The 19,959-nt window shown below is 47.5% G+C and overlaps 1 protein-coding gene across 6 annotated transcripts in view; it reads right to left on the reverse strand.

Annotated features, from left to right (window-relative positions):
- Positions 1–820: 820 nt before the first annotated feature.
- Positions 821–19,959, reverse strand: part of LOC112577000 (protein naked cuticle homolog 1-like) — a 64,466-nt gene continuing 45,327 nt past the window's right edge. For 4 of the 6 annotated variants that reach the window (XM_025259906.1, XM_025259908.1, XM_025259907.1 and 1 more), the window contains 4 exons: positions 17,534–17,635; positions 9,411–9,583; positions 7,305–7,559; positions 821–5,178 (listed from right to left, as the gene is read on the reverse strand). In XM_025259906.1, the coding sequence (XP_025115691.1) occupies positions 4,392–5,178; positions 7,305–7,559; positions 9,411–9,583; positions 17,534–17,635 (1,317 nt within the window). In that variant the 3' untranslated portion in view covers positions 821–4,391. The remainder of the gene's footprint in view (positions 5,179–7,304; positions 7,560–9,410; positions 9,584–17,533; positions 17,636–19,959) is intronic. The other 2 variants (XM_025259911.1, XM_025259905.1) reach the window with 2 other exon arrangements.

The following is a 19,959-nucleotide window of genomic DNA, read 5'->3' on the forward strand; positions in this document are numbered from 1 at the left end:
CGCCCATAAAATACACTAATCGCGAGATCACGAAGGGAAAAAGTGAGAGTAATGAGGGAGGGGGCTGGGACCGATACCATACAAGAGGTTAATATATCTTCTTATTTTAGACCGAGTGGCAAAAAACCAGGAGCCCAAATTATCCCCGGTATACCTGACGAAGATTTCTACCCTCCACTTCTCACCATCTACCCCACTTCTCTAGATTCTTTAAAGAAGTGGTGTGGAATTTAAATTTCCCACAAAATTTTTTTGTGTGGATGTCGGAAGCTCTCAGAAGTCGAAGCAGACATTTTCAAAGTCTGATTTTTCGATTGCGGGAAAAATCACTTGGCCAGGCTGCCATACACGGGGTGCACCTCCCTGGCATTTTATTTGTGGTGGAAGCCACATTCCATTCGGTCTTACGTCACTGGGGAGGGTCGGGGGTGAAGGACAGAGGGGTGGAAGATTTCTGGGTGTCTGTGTCCGCGGATCTTGTTATTGTAGTTAAAAGCTTGTGCACCACAGTAGCTTGTCACAACATTGTAAAAATAAATTCCATGCACTTGCATGCACGATCGACACACACACACAAGAAGATGGAGTGGGATGCTGGCAATGTCCAGGATTAAACATTTTCGTTACCTGCAAACTGATCGGAACCAAACACATTCCAGGTGCACATTACGCAATCTGTCCATGCTGCTGCTGCTGGTGTTTCGCTACTTCAGCAGCAACATCTGCCACTAGACACGACAACAACACAAGCATCCAGCCAGCATCTCTCTCCAACCATGCGCAGCCAAAAACACATGAAGCAAAAAAAGTGAGAGAAAACCAAGATTCAAGAACTTTAATACCTCGTGCAAGAGATATATTTGTAGAAACATGTTTGTGTTCGCTCCACGTCAAGAACCGTCACAGGAAGCACAGCCACGCGCATGCTCAGTGACGTATAGCCGCAGACATCCAGGTAAGCACACCAACAACACCTCACATCCTGTAACTCAATGTCCTGAGCGTAAATAAAGTGAGACACGCACACACCGACACACAAAAACTTGCTCATCACAGTCTTAACAAACAAAAGGGAAAAAATTTATTTTAAAAAATATAAAAACAACAAAAAAACTGACAGTGCAAGTCTAGCACCCAATATGAACAAAGCAACCTGGAAAAAAATTGTGTGTGTCCTAAACATCATCTTAACCTGTTAATTGTTTGGTCTCAGTGACAAACAATGTTTTCTCACGGACAAACTTGTCCTTTGTGACGAGAGATTCTCACTACTCGCTGAAAACTGTTTACAAACATGTTTACCTGTTGACAAACTGAGCATCAACAAACACTTCGTCCATACACAACACTCCTGCTTATCATACCCGATGCCAAAAGGAAGAAATTCACTGCTTTTGTCGAGTCTAGTTTGTGAAAACCTATCATTTAAACTCAAGACTTGTGATCAACCATTTCATACCTGACTGGTCTGACAGTCTTCACCTGTTCACTACCTGTGCTTTTTAATTTAGGAACAATCAGCAACACGAATACATTGCAATAAAGAAATAGAGATGACAGGTCTACAAAGTATACTTTCTGTCCAAATACTGTTTTGTGTCGCACATTCCCGCAGCACGGAGGTTGCCGACTTGACATCCCATAATAATACAGGTAAAAATGAACTCTCGTTTGTGATGTCTTACTGAAAACTTGAGGTAGATGTAACGGCTCAAGTACATCGCCAAGTACAGGAATTGCAATCGTCTTGCATGTGGACCTTGCTCATCCACACGCACGCACACTCGCATACACACATACACACAATGCGTACTGTGAAAGAGAAGGACACGATTCGTGAGTGAATAAAGGTACAACAACCATCACTGCCAAAAAGCAACAGATCGTATCCTTCAATGTGCAAGCAATGTGACAAGGCGTTTTGACCAAATACTTAACAACACTGTCAATGTTTTCTTTTCTTCACAAAAATTACATTAAAATAGCATCGTATATACAAACATGCGGAACATCTTCTGGAAGTTTCTGACCAGCGAAGATCACCTCAAAAATGCTCTGAACAGAGACAATACTAATCCTTGTCTCTGCACAGTATCAATACTAATTTTTCTCGTGGGTCAATAGGTTCACAAATTACTACTTTTTAAGTTTTTAAACTTTTTTTTTTCAAAACGTGAGCACTCATTAAGTCCTCGCGATTATTAAGCTATATATATATATGACGATCTCACAACAGATGTTCCGATCCGGTAGTAACCATAACAAACCCACCCCTCCCCAGTCTTTAGAGGAATTGCATTTCGGACCTGACGTGAACCTCAATCGAATGCAAAAGAATATAAAATAATACGACACCCAGGTTTACTCGTTCTTGTCTTTTTTAATTGTCAAAATTGCTGGCTTTTTGTATCCATCTCTATATTTTGTATTTGTCATTGCATTTCTAGGATTGCTAGTCTGTGACGCACCTCTTCGTCAACTGTATCCATCCGCACGATTCTTACACCAGCGAGCTCCCACACAACCTCGAGATTAGCCGTAGTTTTACCCCGGGGTGTCGGGCAGACCTGACATCTCGCTCGGCACGGCACTTTGCGCAGATGAACTGCCGTAGCACGTGCAGCTGCGTGCCAAAGATTCAGTTTATTTCCAGCTTTTTCCTCAGGTGATGTTGGATAACATAACCCGCTTCTGTGCCGCTCACCCTCCAAGAATTTGCCTGCACGGAATATGCCAAGGGATTGTGGGGAAAGAGGGAGAGAAGGTTGGGGTAGTTAAGGGTAGGGAAGATATGGCCTGTGTTATATGTCAATAAATAAGGAATTTTTATGTTGTTTTGAAAGATTGGTTAGTACGTTGATTTCCTTCACTGGGGGCTGTATAACGTGGTTTGTGGGGTGGGGAAAGGTAGGTAGGGAGGGACTAGACGGTACCCGATGGTGGAATGGCCGGTTTGAAAGACTAGGAAGCCTCGACATCGTGCACAACCCACAGGTCAGGCGCAACAAAAGCTACGAGTAGGTAAGCGGGTGGGTGAGATGATACAAGTCTAACAAGCCGGGTGGATAAGCTTAATAAACACTTCCTTATGTTTGTCCCATCCTCAAAGTAACACAAATATTTTATTTTTCTTTACCTTGACTTGCCTTAACACTGTCTACACAAAATGTTTCGAAGACTTCGCATTCGCTGATTATTTATTACATGAAGTAAAGGTGAACTTCTGTCCACCCTGCATGTATTGTGGTAGGTACAGGACCTTTTCTTTTCTCTCTCTCTCTAAAACACACATACATATTTGATATCGCAAACAGTCATCTCCAGATCCACAAGCGCAAACACAACCACGTGTATACACAACTACTGATCACCATCATTATGAGAACTTAGACGATTCTTTAGATAGTCCTGAACAGAAGAATCCCCCCATCTACTCCATTACAAACTCCTGTTAGCCTCTTCTTTCGTTTTACTGAAGTGTTCCAGTTTTCGAAGAAAGTTTCACAACCTAAAGCAGCGTTCTCCAGGGTTTGAGGTCATGCAAAGAGACATGAAGTCAGCAGGGCCTTGTCGACACTCGTTTTAAAATAATATATCCAAACACTTGCTTTAGGTCAACGAGTTTTCTGGCTTTTTGAGTCGAAAGTCCAAAGGTCTTTAACACATGGCACTGGCTGTACATCAAAATTCCAAACGATGTCAACACACTTGATACTGGAGTCCAAAAATCCTTGATACAAACACTCACTCACACACATTTTCTCTCTTTCACCGACATGGTAAATAAAATTCCCAACGCCTTCAGACTAATGAAAACAGCCGTCAATTGACTCTCTCCTCATAGTTCATGACTGACAGACATGATTACAGAAAAAGAAGCCAATGTTTCTAACCCCACCCATCAATTCCTTCCAAACTTGCGAGTCAGAACACCAACAACAATTGTTTGTTTGTCTACTGTCCGGCGTTTCCTGTTGTGTAAGGCGGGACAAAAAAAAAAAAACATGGTGCGCAACACAAAGGCCATTGTTACACATGGTACGAAAGTATTTATAATAATAAAATAATATCACCTGGAAAAATTTGACAGGAAATGCAAAAACATGGTCCGCCTGACCGATGACACCCACCGGCCAGAGGGCAGCACAACGCGTGGTAAGGTTCTCGGCGAAACTGGGAGTGGGAGTGGCTGGCCAACCCAAAGTCTTACCCGCACGTTCTTCGTACCTGTCCTGCCACTAGTCCCTCGCCAGGTGCGACTGAGGGACAGAGAGTGAGAGAGGAAAGAGAGACAGCCGACACACAAGGTCCTAGCAGTCAGGCTTCATAGTAGTGGTGGTAATGGTGATGATGATGGTGCTCGTGGATGTGGTGGTGGTGGTGCCGCTGCACTACGACGCCGCCTCCGTTGCCGCCACTTCGCTCCCCGTCCAGGTCCCAGGAGTGCTCGCGCTCGATCCACGCCGCCACCTGCTGCATGGCCAGGTCGTGGTCTTTCTCCCGGTGTCGGTGCCGCCTGTGGTAGTGCGGCGACACGGAGGCAGGCACGTGACCAGGTAGGCTGACCGGCCGGAATCGGCTGTGTTTGTGCGGCGAACCTCCTCCTCCCACACCGCCAACCCCCCGGCGGCAGAAGGTTCCGCTGCCGCTGCCGCTCCGTTGCCGCCGCCGCCACCGACTCCCCCGCCGCCGCTCTTGGCGGCACGAACTGTCGTGTCCTGCGGGTCAAACGACCGCGAGCGGAGGTGGTTCTGTTGCAAGAATTGTTGATGCGCGCTCACGCGCTGCACGTTCTCCGACTCCCGTTTGGAGTTATCACACTTGTTGCCGCCGCCTCCTCCAGCGCTGACGTCGTGCGACCGGAGCGGTGGTGACCGCCGCTTCCGCTGACCACACCAGCCACCACGCCGCCGGGCAACGAGGGGTTGTTCCAGAGTTTGGCGTTGTTGAGGTTGCTGCTGTCCACGCCTGCCAGTCGAGGTAGTAGTTACGACGGTCCTGGCTCTCCGCCGGTCGGCAACCCACCTCCGCCAGGGCCAGCGCGGCGGCTGTCGTGGCTGTCGTGGTGGTAGTGGTGCCGGCGGCGGCTTTGTTCTGACCGCTAGCAGCCGCATGGCGGTTTCGGTGCCGCCTCTTGTGTTGGGCTTGTCCGAGTTGTGGTATTCACTGTGGTGTCGTCTGCCACAAAGGAGAAAAAAAATGTTGAGAGTCAATAAGTTCTGTGGTTTTATTGTTATTGGAAGACGAATTTAAAATGTCATCAAAGATTAGAATGCGCAGTCATCTATGGATGTGTATGTGTACTCATACTATAGAGAGCAGCCGTTCGGTCTTTGTGCTTTCCTCTGTGTGTGAGAGAGAGAGAAAGAAAGGGTTCGCGTGAGTGCACAAAATGAAAGTTTAATGTAGCCATCCACAAACCTAGTAAAAGCGACAAAAATAATTAAAATAATCAATTAAAACAGAGTCGGGTAAAGATTCAAGTCGACACACACACATACACGAGAGAGGGAAGAGCGAGAGAAAGATGAGTTTGGGTATGTAGGGTGGGAGAAATTTAAAAAGAAGTTCATTCAGAGTACACAGACATATTTGCAAGGATGAGGGGAATGAAAGGTGCGTACCACCGACGAAGTTCTCGAGACAAATGACATTTTTAAGCGACTCTTGAACCAAAGTGCAGTTTTTGCTTTCTCAGAATACTAAGCAGGAGCCGAAAATATCGCTCGGTTGAAGTCAACGTTTATAGTCGGCCACCACACTGGTTTGTCTGCGCTTACGTAGTCCAGGTCAAAGGCCAAACCTCGTGGGAAAAATCTAGTCGCGACGGGCTATTCACTACCAAACAGAAACCGCGGAAAACGGGAAGAACTCAGCGTATTGATCCGCGGAGGTGGGACAGGAAGGGTGGACGGAAATTCGCGAGTAGAAGAAAAGGTCCAAACCGGAGATTGCCAACGTCGATAAATTCCCCTCGGAAATCGGGGCGCCCTCCACGGTGGCCGTGCTCAAAACCTCCTGTAAAAAGGCGAAAAGCCGTTTCGTGAACTTTTTGACCGCGCGAGAATAAACTGCGATGGTAACAGCAAACAAAACTCTTCAGGGTGGGTGGATGATGATGGACAGCACGTGCTGACGTCAGGTCCGTGAGCGTGGGACGTGGACTCGTGGTCACGTGACTAGCAAGTCTTGGCGAGACTGTGCACATTCGTTTCACGTTTGTCTCTTGGTCAAAATCCTACGTTCCTTCGAAAAAAAAAGATGAAATATATCTCTGAAGTTGTGTGTGTGTTTGTGTGTTTTCGCGCGCGCCCGCGTACGGACATATTTGCATAAACAAAGACTGTCTTTCGTTATGTTCATTATCTTTAGTCCCAACGGCCCCCATAGCAACGTCACTCGGAATAAAAGCTCGTGGAGAAAGCAATCGATGCGAGAACAAAGTGTACTCGCCCTCCGCTACCCGTCACGGTCGGCGACGATGCGAGAACCGTTCACCGCGACCCGCACACGTCAGCACGCAGCTGACTCCCATCTCCACAATGGATGCTTGTCATCGATAACAATTTGTGTCAGTGCCACGCTGACAACCTTTAGACTAGATGTTTGCGAAATGTGTTTTTAACAGCATGAAAAAAATCTTTTATTTTTCTTTCTCGTTTCTTCATTTTAAATTTTGCTCACTGTCCATTTTTTTAATTAAAAAAATATATATTCCTATGAACAAGAGCAGCAGCGATCGCGCTTACTCTCAACGTCCCTGATGTTTACAGGTCGTGTGCGGCGACAACGGTGATCACGTGTTCACGGAAAACAAGTCTGTCAGTTTGGAGCGGAAATGACGTCAATTACCCACCATTCATTGCCCTGTAACGGTAATCACCCACGCATCAAACAATCAATCAGCTTAAAATCAAGATCAGTTGGGCGTGCATGGCTGATCAATCAACCTATCCATTCTGGAAACATCTCTCGCCCCTGCAAGTTCACATTAGTCTTGCCTCGATGCCATGGCCAGCCTCAAAATGGCCGAGTGCTCCACAGCATCGATCTTATTGCAAAATCACAGCAGTCCTCCTCCAGGAGTCATCTTTCAAATAATATTTCCACACCACGAGGCAAGTACCTCGGGTACGTAAGCCCACTACGCTACGATCTGTAATCCATCAGCAACTCTAAAAACTTCATTTTACATTGACTCGAGTTAACCTCCCCTTTCAAAACGTTCAAAAGTGACGACGGTTGAGATTGGGGAAGGATGTGAATTTCTTTTTTTAAAAGCGCTGATAGTGGCGCCTCCTCACCTGAGCTGTTTGACGTGGTTCCGCTCCATGTTTTCCTGCACCAGCTCCACCAGCTGTTGCTGGTCCTCGGGCGATAACTGCTTGCGGGCGGACCCTTCAGTAACCTCCCCTGGATTGGGACCTTGCCCTTGGCCGTTTGCGTCCTGCGTTTGGTTGTTGCACTTGACGCTGGTGCGGGTGAGGTTGTTGAGGCGCGAGAACTGCTGTTGTTTGGTTGTTCCCTTCACGTCCTGCGGTGACTTGCCCTTACTACTGCTGACAGAACAGATGATTTTTCTCAGATTTTTGCATGAAATAAATTTGTAACTAAATAAATAAAATAATCGATAAAATAAAAAAAATTAACACACTGTGTGCTATGAATCCAAATAGTAAATAAAAAAAATTATAATAAAAAATGTATCAGGTCAAAATAAATAAATGGCATTTTCCAAAAGTCGGACAAAATAAATTTGTTCACCAAATGAAGAAGATTCTTCAGAATAACGAGACCACAAGGGTAGGAACAGTAGGTCAGATAAATGAATTGTCTCCCCTCACATGAGGTCGACTTGACCGTACAGTTGCTGATGATTAAGTCACTTCGCGTGACAACATACAGCGAGACACGATTCGTCTGAGAGCAGACCTATTTCGAACGGCCTCATTCCTAATGAATAAATAAACGAGAGACCCCAAAAAGTGTAACAGGTGGAATGTAATTTGCAACACAGAACGAGAAAAAAACGGAGAGTGTAAAGGGGAAGGTCGCTGACACCCCTAGTAGGGGCCTGATGACAAGGTGAGAAGATCGAGAAAGTTTTGCATACGAAGCCTTCTAGACACAGCACTCAGACATTTCCCAGTAAACTCTTCCACCTTTCAGGGCCACGACGGACGCCATGTTGAGGTGAGTCCTGGCGGCAGACAAGAAGGTCGGAGCGGGGAAGACGCAGGACGGGTTGTGACCTGCCAATGGTCGGCACTTTTACTGTCTCTGGGCCACCGCCAACGTCCGTGTAAATGTGTGGTTATGCAAATTGTGATCGCTAAATTACATCAAGGTCGACTCCTGCCAGGGTGCCACCAAGCCCTCCATCCTCCCTCCCACCTCTCCTGTGGTAAGACCACGGGGCGACCTGTCCTCGCTACGTCGACCCATAAAAATCTGGGTGTGCTTTGTCATCAAAAGAAAGAGTTGTATTATCCCCCTACCCACCTCAACTTTTGTTGGTTTTTTTTTTGGGTTTTTTTAATTCATATGCAACCGTAAAGCAAAATATGCAGAGTAAGACTGGGTTTAAAAAGATGGGGGACATGACAGAAACAACGGGAAAGGGACCCCTTGGTGTAAAGATTTCAAAACAACCCTTTGATCTCGGAAATTCAGTAAATGGAGGAGCTTTTATCGTAACATGAATTATAATTAAGAGACTGATAATAACATAAATTTAGATGGACAAGCGAAGAAGACCCATCACGTGTAGTAGGACATTTATGAGTTAAATGATGGGACAGCCTGTATTGCGGTGACTCAGAAGACAGTCAGTGCCAGGCAGGGTGGGACTGTACACATTGTACACATTGCTAAGTGCTAACATGTGGCGAAACGACGGCTTCATCAAATATGGCCGGCTAATTAAGTTGGTAATTTTCTATGACCCGCGAGCGATGCTATAAATATCCAAACCGCCCTTACAGAAAAAAAATGTTTCCCATCCCAGGTAGACAAATATCATCTCCTTTCCCCTCCTTGCATTATCAGTCACCCACTGTGTCGAAGAATAATAACACTGATAACAATATTTACATATTTATGATACGCGTGCTCTCCACAGGTAACAAAACATGCTTTAAATGAAGAACGAAGAAAATCAATCGAAAATAACGGTAATTAGACATTAAACAGCAATAAAATAACATAATGTCAAAAATAAAACTATTTCAGGAAAAAACAGGAAACAGACGACTTAACGACACCGTGTATAAACAGTACTGACATGATTTGACGACAGACAGAAAAGAGGCTTCGTTTGCAGACAGAAAGGAAAGGAGAAAGACACAAAGAAGAGTAGATGGGGTGGGAAGGAAGGAGAGAGGAGGTAAGCAACAAAACGCCTGTCTGACCTGTTCTCTTTGCGTTTGCCACCCGCCAGAGGCTTGCTGGTCGTCAGGGTGTGCACCTGGGTACGGTCCTGCCCCACCGTCAGGCGCAGCTTCAGCGTCTTGGCGCCGTTGGGCGGGAGGCGGATGGAAGAGCCCACGGCATCGTACAGGGCCTTCAGGAGACTGGCAAGATCCTGCACACACACACGCGTGACCTGCACTGACCAGTGGAAAATAAAACAGAAAACAAACAAATAAGGTAACAAATAAGTAAATGGGCAAAAACCAGGATTTCGAAAAAAGAACTTGCACCGCACCTAGAAAAAATGGAGGTAGAGAACCCTGGCAAGAACAAACCGAGACAAGATGGCCGAGAAATTGTGAGGCACAACGAAAAGATCAGTAATCGCTCTGGTCGAATGACAAAGAAAACGGAGTGCTCTTCCCTCCCCCATCCTGTAACACAAGCGAAGGTGGGAGACGTGGTGACGGGTGGCGGACTGGTCATCAGTGACAGAATGTAGGCCAGTAGGCAAGGAGTGGGTGTGTGGAGGAGTGCTCGGAGTTAGAGGGATGGAAATGAAGAGAAATGGTAAAGGACAGCGGAAGGAAGAACGCCGAATCGCCGAGATTTCGTCATGGCGCTGGTGACGTTACGGTATCACCACATCACGTGACGCTCTCTCTGTGTGCGCCTCTCCTGTGACATCTTCTCCCTACATATATCATTTACTATACTCTCATGATCATGTCATGTGACGTCCTCTGTACTTCTCGCGCGATGCCCACCCTAGACAGGTGTGACGTTCTCCCTATCTTCCTCTCACGTGACGTCCACCCTATAAACCATCTACGACGTCTCACGTGTTACTCACCTCTCGTGTGATGCACCACCTTGCGGACGGACCTGTCCTTCCAGCAAAGAGATTCACACTAGGACCACCAAGACCACTCTCCCCCAAAATCCACACGAGAACGTCACTGGGGAGCAGCTGACGGAGGACGGGATGGAGAGAAAGGAAAGAGGCGATGAACTGCCCTCTTGCTGTCTCCAAAGATCGGTTCACGCTCGTCTCGCAAAAAGCGCGAGAACTCTCCACACTCGGCAGCCGGCGATGCAGTGCTGTACACGCCAACGCCGTCCTCGCTGACGACAACCGCTCTAGTAGCCTCGTTTGCAACAAGCGTTCCATCCCCTCCCTCAACGACCACCTTCCTGGCGCTGGGAGGACTCCATCACTCCCTCCCTCCCAAATCTCCAGACACACAATGCAAGAAACCGCGGCCGCTGATCAATGCCCGAACGAGGCTCGCAGTTATCGGCCCTTAGACAAAGAAGGCCATCGATCAGGTTTTGCCGCTCTTAACTTTTTGTGATCAGTCTTCAGCGTAAACATGGCGGACAATTTGCATGAAACACACTTTTGAGCGCCGGAGAATATTGCTGGAAAGAGGGGGGCGGGGTTGTTTGTGGTTTTTTTTTTCTTCGATGGAGAAGGTGGTTGGGGAGGGAGGAGGAGGGTGTTTATGCCTGATTCTCCTGGAAGGTGGTTGCAACCACTGACCGCACTTGAGAAGGGCATCAATACCAACTTTTCTATCCACATACAGGAATAAGCAATCAGTCCTTCCTCCAGTAACACGGATTTTATTGTGATGTGCGCGCGCACTCTGTCACACACAAATTCAATTAACCTTTTCCTCTCTCTCTATCTCGGAGGGATCCCCAGTGGCACAAGCTTAAAACGCTTTGTCACCAAGACAGCAAGAACTGTTGAGCTGTGGGTTCAAGAACTGTTTCTCTGGGCGTGGCGCCTGTTGACAGTCCTAGATATACTCCTCCAAGAAGCCTTGGTTTGCTGACTCGGCATAAAACATCGACATGTGATCCTCTCTCGCTGTCTCATACCGAGCTCGAGGCGTGGACCGAGGGAAATCGGTGTTTTACGCCGTGCCAGAAACTAAGGCTACATCACTGCAAGGTTGTCAGCCGTGTAAACAGATGCCAGATGCAGAGAAAGAACAGCGTGCCCGAGACGAGAGCTGAACCCAGGACAGCCAACCTTCACTGTATTGGTGACAGGGGCTAACCGTTGCACGACGACATGCGTGTACAGAGAACTGTAAGAGATACGAACATATGTAAAACCAGAAGTACACACACTAAGACACGATCCTCATCTGTACAGAAATACAATCCCCATGTCGGTGATTTTTAAAAAAAGTGATTGTTGTCTCGCTCACTCGCTTCCGCATTAAAAAAAAAATTAATTCCACTGGCAGTCCTCACAACTGCAGGTTCCCTGATCAGATCCCCACTTCCCCAACAACAACAACAACAATATATTTATTGAAGGACATCTTGTTTACATATTTCCTCGAACTGCAACACCGTGACTTACTAGCAAGGCAACAAGACCTGAGCCATCATCTGGCCAGCGATCCCGCTACATCATCTGGCAAACACGAGGTGGCGCTACTAACGATAGGCGACCTTGCCCTGCACCACGACACCAGAAGCCAATCTCCCCCTCCCCACTCTCTCTCTCATTCCAGACTCCCTTCAGAACCATTCCAGCCTCCTTCCTCCTGGCAACACCTCGCCACCTCGCAATGCAAGAACGACAGCCACCTGCAGGACCCCCCACGTGGTCACAGGACTGGAACATGTCTCGCTGCAGCCGCCACCTTGCGGAGCGGGTCTGGAAACACAGCAAGGGTGTAAGGTTTCCAAACGAGAGGAGATTACTGTATACACGACTAGCAAAGGCTGTAGACGCACGCGCACGCGCACACTCACACGCAGGCGCGCGCGTACACGCAGCCACGTCCTGGACGGAAAGTTGTTCCGGGGCGCACCCGACAAAGCGGAAGTTGAAGTTGTGATATTTCTTCCACAAATCCTTCAGGCTGTGTAAGCAGTCGGTCTGGCCAAGCTTTGGTGACGGCGCCCTTTGCTTGTTCTCGCCGATTCCACTAAGACTGATTCTCTCCCTTGTTTTACGTTCCCTGATTGACATCCTTCTTAACGGGGCAAATATGTCCCAAGTTTGTATTTAGCCTGTCAGGTAAAAGAGTTATAATATAATCGTCATATAATAATCAGTTTAGTGAAACTTAAACAAATGATGTTCCATGTTTGGCCAGTAAAGCGGCGCCTTAAATAAATATCAACTTGTGCTGGGATGGCAGAGAGTTTTTCTCTGTCTGAACCCAGCAGGACTCGAACCCACGACCTTCTAATCTGCTTTAACGTCCAGATCATCAATCACGAAGCTCGCAGGCTGTCAAACAAAGTCCACGGCTTGCATAATCCAGGCACCTTTGGGAATCCCCAGTGCTCGGGTTCCTGAACTTGCGTTGAAAAATTTGACTGTACAATAAGTGACAATAATCCTGATGATTCTCTCCCCTGTCACTTCTGCGCATGCGCGACTAAAATTTCCCCAATATCCTTAAAGCTCGTGTGACAAACCATTAGAGACTGCACGTTACACTCATACACATCCGTCTCCCGCTCTCCATCCCATGAACATCGCCAACCCCACCCTCCAACCCTCAGGTTACTTGGTGTTCGAGGCCCCTAACCCCATGTTTTCGCTACCCCTTACTGGGGTACTCTGCGAGAGAGAACTGCCACTAGATGCCGAAAAAATGATCAAATGAGGTGTCGACAGGTGGACCACGGGGCGGCCTGTTTATTTTGGCGCCAAATTCCTCGCGCCGCAAGACTTCAGCCTGGCGGCACCCGTGGGTAGAGTTGCAGACGAAAGCTGCTGAACCTATGGGATGATGTCCTTTTGACGACCCTAGGGTGCTGGCTGATAGACTGCCGTGCGATAGCATCCACCTGGACTCCCCGAGGCATGCGGCCAAGTCCTGACAGTGGTCACAGACCATTACAAAAGGTTTCAATAAATACCTAGAATTGCACAGCTGCGCATGTCTTCGCATTCCATCCCTTGTTTGATATTTTGACAGAGGCGGAGAAAGGTGGGGTGAGGTGGAAAGACAGACAAACACAGATAAAGAGGAGATGGAAAGAGAAGATAAGACACACGAACAACAGAGAAAGGATTATTTAAAACACTGAAAGTCCCAAGTCCCGAAACAGTTTTATAGTGTCCACCCGTGTGGCAGAAGGACCTGAAAAAAAAAACGAAAAAAAAAAAAACGAAAACACTGAAATCCTGCAATGTCGGGACAGGTACCCTACGTGACAGTGCGCCTCGAGATAAAATTTGAATCCAGACCTTGCGGGTGAGAAAGGACAGACGTCGGACAGAAATGCAAGGCATTGCATCAGGATGCTGTCCGACAAAAGCAGGAGACCGTTTGTCCGACATCAACAGCAGGACTTGCGTCAGACAGTCCAACAGACCACCCTGGTTAGTGGGGTGTCCCTACAGACGTACACAGACTGCAGGAATTACCCGTGAACTTTCGCCTCGGCCCGAGTGCATGATGAGTTCTATTATCTCCGCGCGCTGACAGACCCTGCCACCCTCCCTCGGGACGAGGCGCAACGCTTTCAGTATTTTCTTTTCTTTGGCTGGTCATCAAAAGAGTTCCTCTTCGGTGTGAATAGAGTGACGGCCCTTTGGTACTCACGAGAGTTAGTGCCAGACTGCGGCTGATGTGGAGATGGAATGAAAACAAGTCTGTGAGTTGCAGCCCCTCGGGTCCCGGGGTGAAAGAAGGTGAGAGGGAGGGGGTGAAGTGTCAGACGGCGCAGTAAATAATAATTTTTAAAAAATCAAGTGGACTAAAGCCTTTATATATCACGGTGCACTCGGATGTGTGTCTGTTGCGGAAATATTCGATTCCACCTTTCCTCTTCCAAAAGACAGAAGGCCGCTACAAGCGTGAGAATACGAAACATTTTATATCTGTCTTTCCACGGTGTACCACTCACCTCACATTTGTCAGCTTTAAGATCCAATAACTGAAATACAGATGACTTCGCAGCTGACTGATGTGTGTATGCCTGTCTGCGTGCGTGTGAAACAAACCTCATTTTGCTTTAGGATGCAGTCGAACGACTAGGACCGTCTCCGGCGCACAGTCTTTTCTGTTTACAATCTACTTCATGCATACCTAAATGCCTACCCTTTAAGACCAACTTCATGCATAATAAATGTTCCCCCTTTGTGACCTACTTCATGCATACCTAACTACCTGTCTTTGCCATCAAGTCTTGCACGCCAAAGACTTTCTCGTTCAGTCGCTCCGTCATGCATTCCAAAGCAAACCTCCATCTTGGCCACATCCACACTTCGATTGACGCTAACACACGCTGACTGTCTTTGGCCAACAACCACAAACAAGGGCCACGCATGCGCACAGGCACAGCTCTGAGCTGCGGTTGAACTGAGGTCACGCTTTTGTGGGATTTTGCAACAGGTACACCCGAGGTCGCGTGCCAACACCAACAGGAAGACCACGCCCCACCATTTTGTTTCTTTTAGAAGAAGACAGTTCTAGCTGTACTACACCTTGCAACCAGTCGGCTTCTCTTTCTCCGGAACTGACTGCAAAAAAAAAAGACGTTCGGCTTCGAACACTGACTCTTCGAAGCTCATTCTCCCACCCGTAATCAATCGGAAGTCAGTGATTGTCCATCTCGTCTGCCGGATATGACCTCGATTGGAAAGGGTCATGCAAGAGCAACTCCCTATGCATTTCTAGTACAAAGTCGTAGGGTTGGAAACAATCCCGTTAAAAAAACTGGAAACGGGTACATGTTGTGGGGAAGGAGGAGGTTTGGGTGGTGGTGTATGCAAAAACAACAACAAAAACCCGCGTATTCGCGTTTAGCGGCGGAGTTGGAGTGGCGAGAGAGAAAGAAAGGACTAGAAAGGTCCAAAGTTCATTTTCCCATTATCTCCGGCAGTTGTGTATTTACCTGCGTGCTGGTTAACACGGATACTGAGGCATCAGCCCTCCATCGACCTCCTGATAGACCTCGGAGGCTTCCCCAGCAAACACGTGGACATCTCTGATTACGGGAATCCCATACAAACACGAGAGAGAGACTGACTGAGAGAAGAAATGAAGGGAAGGTCTGGTGACTGTGTGTGTGTACATTAAAAATGTCTTTGACATAAGGTTGAGGATCCACGATCCCGTGGCCATGGTAACCAAGTTTGCTATGAGATAAAAGCGAAAGGAGAATGCACACACAGCCTGCTTACAAATGTTTACTGTGCACCGGAACTGCTTCTTGTCTGCCAGTGTCCGCTCGCAAGTCAAGAACGTAGTGGAATAATAGTAATCAGCATCTCCTTTGTCTGACTGGCTGGTGGGTGGCTGATGGCTGGCTGTTTTGAAAAGATAAATGATTCAGTGTCGTAGCAGTGAGGCTGTAGGCTGGTCACGTGATGAGGGAGGGGATGAGGGGAAGATTTTACTTTGCAACCTGTTCAGACGCCGCTGCTGCTCTTGTAGCCACCACCACCACCCGTCAACCCACTTGAGGGCACCATCTGCGTAGTCTATTGTAGGTCTTGGAACTGCTGGAGGAGATTTTACCAGATGGATGTCTTCCCGCATCCCTAGTAGCTTTTCTTGATATATTTTGATATATGTAAGTAATTTTGCTCTTGATATGATGTTAAAAAAATCCGAAAAAAAAGCGAACAACTTAAGGCTTATACCTACCTATACGCTGTTTAATTAACGCCAGTCAAGATGAGGCTCACGACACACTACAGTCAACAATGTTAAGGTCAAAGGTTACTGTACGCCACAGTGTTGACAGTGCGAGCAGCTCGTCGCATCGAACCTTAATTCTCGGTGACGATGTGCAAAAGACACTTGCTTCAGCTCGTCCATCTATAGAGAAAAGAAGAGGTGGGCGAGCAGAGATGGTGTAAAATTTACACTGATGTCGAATGATCGGCTTTGCCGACGATTGTGTCTCCCCGGACACCCATCTCCTCCAATACCCTAGGGGTCTGACCCCTGCGGCGCCCTCGGCGGAGCGAAGTTAGTGTCAATATATGCACAGCTGTTAGCGTATCGTCGCGGATGCCGGGCGAACAGTTGGTGAGGATGCAAATATGCCGGGCTCTCCAATCTGTCCGATGTCTCCAAAGCGAGGCCGTGACGTCACTTAAAGGCTTTGCCACGCTGGACGCCATCTTGATAAGACTGCTGGCTACAAGCTCGTTCAAAGCTTTCAAAATGCCAGAGGGATATTTCTTGTGAGGTTTTCTGGTGTCACTTCAAAATGTCTGAAGTCGACGCACACATGACACACGTGTCAAACAAGATGGCAGAACTAAGTACCCGTCTTTGTGTGCGTGGATCTGACATGAAAGAAAGCAGTCACCCGATGGGTGCACAATAAAAACTGCTTTTCGTTACTAACTGGAAATGTCAGCTGCAGATAGAAACACAGATACTAGAAAGCTTGCGCACAGGAGAGAGAGAGACGTGTGTGTGAGAAAGAAAAAGAGAGAAAGATCAGTAAGCTGACATATTTAATCATGCCGGCTAAAGGACTAACAGAAAATAAAAATTTAAGCGCGGATAACACAAACACACACTTTTATCCACTCAAAACCTCGTCCCGTTTTTAAATCTCATCTGAGTTATTTTTTGACAATATTTTTTTCAGTATTTGTAAGACAATACCAACCTGACATACTTAAATGCACATCTCAGTCGTATGCATTAATTTGTAACAAGATTCTATGTTTAAGTTCCACTTTTCCGTCCAAACAATCTATTTTAAAATGTATAAGCAAGACACCAGCGGTGTATACCAAAGGCTTGTGCATGCGGACATGAGAAGCAGACTAGTGTTTAGTGCAACGGAGTCAGTATCTGAAGCGACATGGTTCGATGCCCGTGTCACGCAGCGTACTTTACCAAATTGTGCTGGGAAAGATAAGGTAGCGAAGTCATGGCAAAAAAAACAAAAACAAAACAAAACAAAAATTCTGGTCCTAATACATCATTCCTTAATGATCGTGAGGGTCATAGGACTCGGCTACATCTTTTTACCTTTTACTGTCATCATTCTCAACATCCATGTGAAGATATTGTTACAATTCTAAACGTTTTACTCAGTTCTCTGCCTGTCTTTGATTGATATGTGTGTGAGAGAGAGAGAAGAAAGCAAGAAAGGCGCCACTCACCTCCTTCGTGATGCGACCGTGGCCGTCAAAGTCGTAGAGAGTAAAACTCCACTCCTGCTTCGAGTTCTCGGTCCCCTCGAACTGCACTCCGCACTCGAACTCCTGCAAACGAGAGAAGCAGGGTTAGGTTAGGTTTGGTTGCTCCCACAGCACCGCTGTCGCATAATGGCGGTCTTCTTTCATTCAAATATTCCTCTAAGCCACCTTGAGGGGAGCGCGAGGAAAGCTGGACAATCTGAGCTGATTTACATTCCTAAGCCCAACGTTTGGAAAAGGATGATCGAGTGAAAAATGGGCGAGTGCCGTCAGTTTTATCTGGACACAGGGTATGCAGGAGGGGTGGGGGTGCACGTAGACCGGGGTACCAGGAGCAAGAAACCCAAGACAATCGTTTCAGGGTGGCCTGGTGGGCGGCCAGTGGAGTCTGGGGCGACCAGGGGGCTACGGGGACGAGGAGCTGCGCTGTCTTCGCTGCATACAAACAAGGCGAGCTCATCAATTCACCACGGGTTGAGGAGAGCAAAGCGCACCTTCCTGCCTTAACCGCAAATGCATCGCTACCCCCACTTCCCTTACCACTTCTCTTCTATCCCTACCCTCCCTGCCCCCTCACACGACCCTCGAATGGGAGACACTTCGTGCATTCGAATGAGACAACACAGCGAAGGCAGCCAGGAGACCGAGAGAAAACGAAATGCTTGTTTTTGTTTTTTTAGCTGCTTTTCCTCTTCCTAGCCTTCCTATGCACAATCTTGATTGCCCACCAGTTGCGAGGTTTCCCCCCGGCCACACCCCTTGCCGAGGGCCCGGTCTCGATGTGTCGCCTGTGTCGTTGGACCGTAACGATAGACGAGCGGGAGGAGTCGTGCAGACGATGCTGGCCTGTCATTGTACTGGTCTCGTGCTCTCTCCTCCTGGCTTGTGTCGGACACTGGGGGCTGTCAACTGTCCATCTTCCTTTCCTAGAGACCCTCCTACTCACCCTGGCAATCCCCACTTCGAACAGTAGAAGCTGGGGACACCATGGAGCCGTCTTTTAATTTTTGTTGTCGGTACTTACTGAGCAATGCTCACCTCACAGCTGAGAGATAAGACTAATAATGAGGAATGCAGTTTATTGAAAAATTTCAGGCTTTGATCACACATGAGCACGCAGAAGGGAATAAAAACCAAGGATATAACGACAACGAGAGAGAGAGAGGGGTCTAGCAACTCCTTCCTCCCGCCTTCAATTACAATTTTAAATAATTACGATTTGCGCCCACTTTCGTCACGCGCTCGCATCCCACTCGCCCCTGTGCAACAAACAAAAACAACAATGATGCCAGCAGCCTAATGCATCGCGACGACAATCCGACAGACGACGATGACCATACAATCATTTCATCAGCACACGCCAACACAGCCTCCAGTAAGACAAAGGTTAGCAGGCCACCCCATGGTCTCTTCACGAAAGTGCTTGGATACCCCTACCACCATCCCCCCTACCCCACAAAAAATAACAATTAAGAAAGGAGTGGACAGCAAGGGAGAGAGAGACGGATGAAGATGAAAACAGTCGTTTCGAGAAGAAAACACGGATGAAGGCCGGAGACGAAGCAGAGAGTGTTGTTGATTGTCGTGGTGGAGGGTGGAGATGGAGAGAGAGAAGAGAGGAGGGAGGGGAAGGAGGACACTGGGTCTACAGGATGGATTTGCCGCAAAATCAATCGGCACTAAGGAGGCCGGGGCAGCGGCGGGTCGCCGATGGTTTGGGACACGCTATTAACAGAGCACCGCCGCGCGCTGATCAATGCCGCTAACACGCGAGCCCATGATTTCCACCATCACGGGCTTTGGGCAACGACTGCTGCTGCAGCAACAAGCGGCGGAGGCCTGACGACAAAGCGCGCGTGGGTGAGTGAGTGAATGTGTGTGTGTGCGCGTGCGCGAGCAAGTGTGTGTGCGTGCGCGTTATATATTGTAAAGCGCTTTCATTTCTACCTATCTGGTCTTAGACACGATGAACCACTCACCTTCACTGGCCACTACGAGACTTTTTATATCTCTCGTACTAAAACTTTACTGTAACATTTCTTCTAATGGACAATTATTATTAAAGGCATCTTTCTCCCTAAACTTTTTTTTTTTTTTTTTTGCTTGTAAAGGAAAGTATCGGTGTGGTTGGTTGTCCTATTGGAATTATTATTAAACATGTTCGAGTGTGTGGTAGTAGTGGTGGTAGTCCGCTGTGACAAGAGTTAGCAGACGACACTACTGCAATACAGTAACCAAGGGTGGCAATACCTATTACATGGTTACCGTCATTATGGTTAATTCTCTTAAAATGCGCCTCGTGACAGAATGGAAAAATAAATTTTGTCGGAGAATTCAGCTCTCGGAATAACTTTCGTTCGGGAAAGCTAATAATGCCACGAACTACCTGC

Source organism: Pomacea canaliculata, linkage group LG12 (genome assembly GCF_003073045.1).
Source record: "Pomacea canaliculata isolate SZHN2017 linkage group LG12, ASM307304v1, whole genome shotgun sequence".
In the NCBI taxonomy this organism is placed as follows: domain Eukaryota; kingdom Metazoa; phylum Mollusca; class Gastropoda; order Architaenioglossa; family Ampullariidae; genus Pomacea; species Pomacea canaliculata.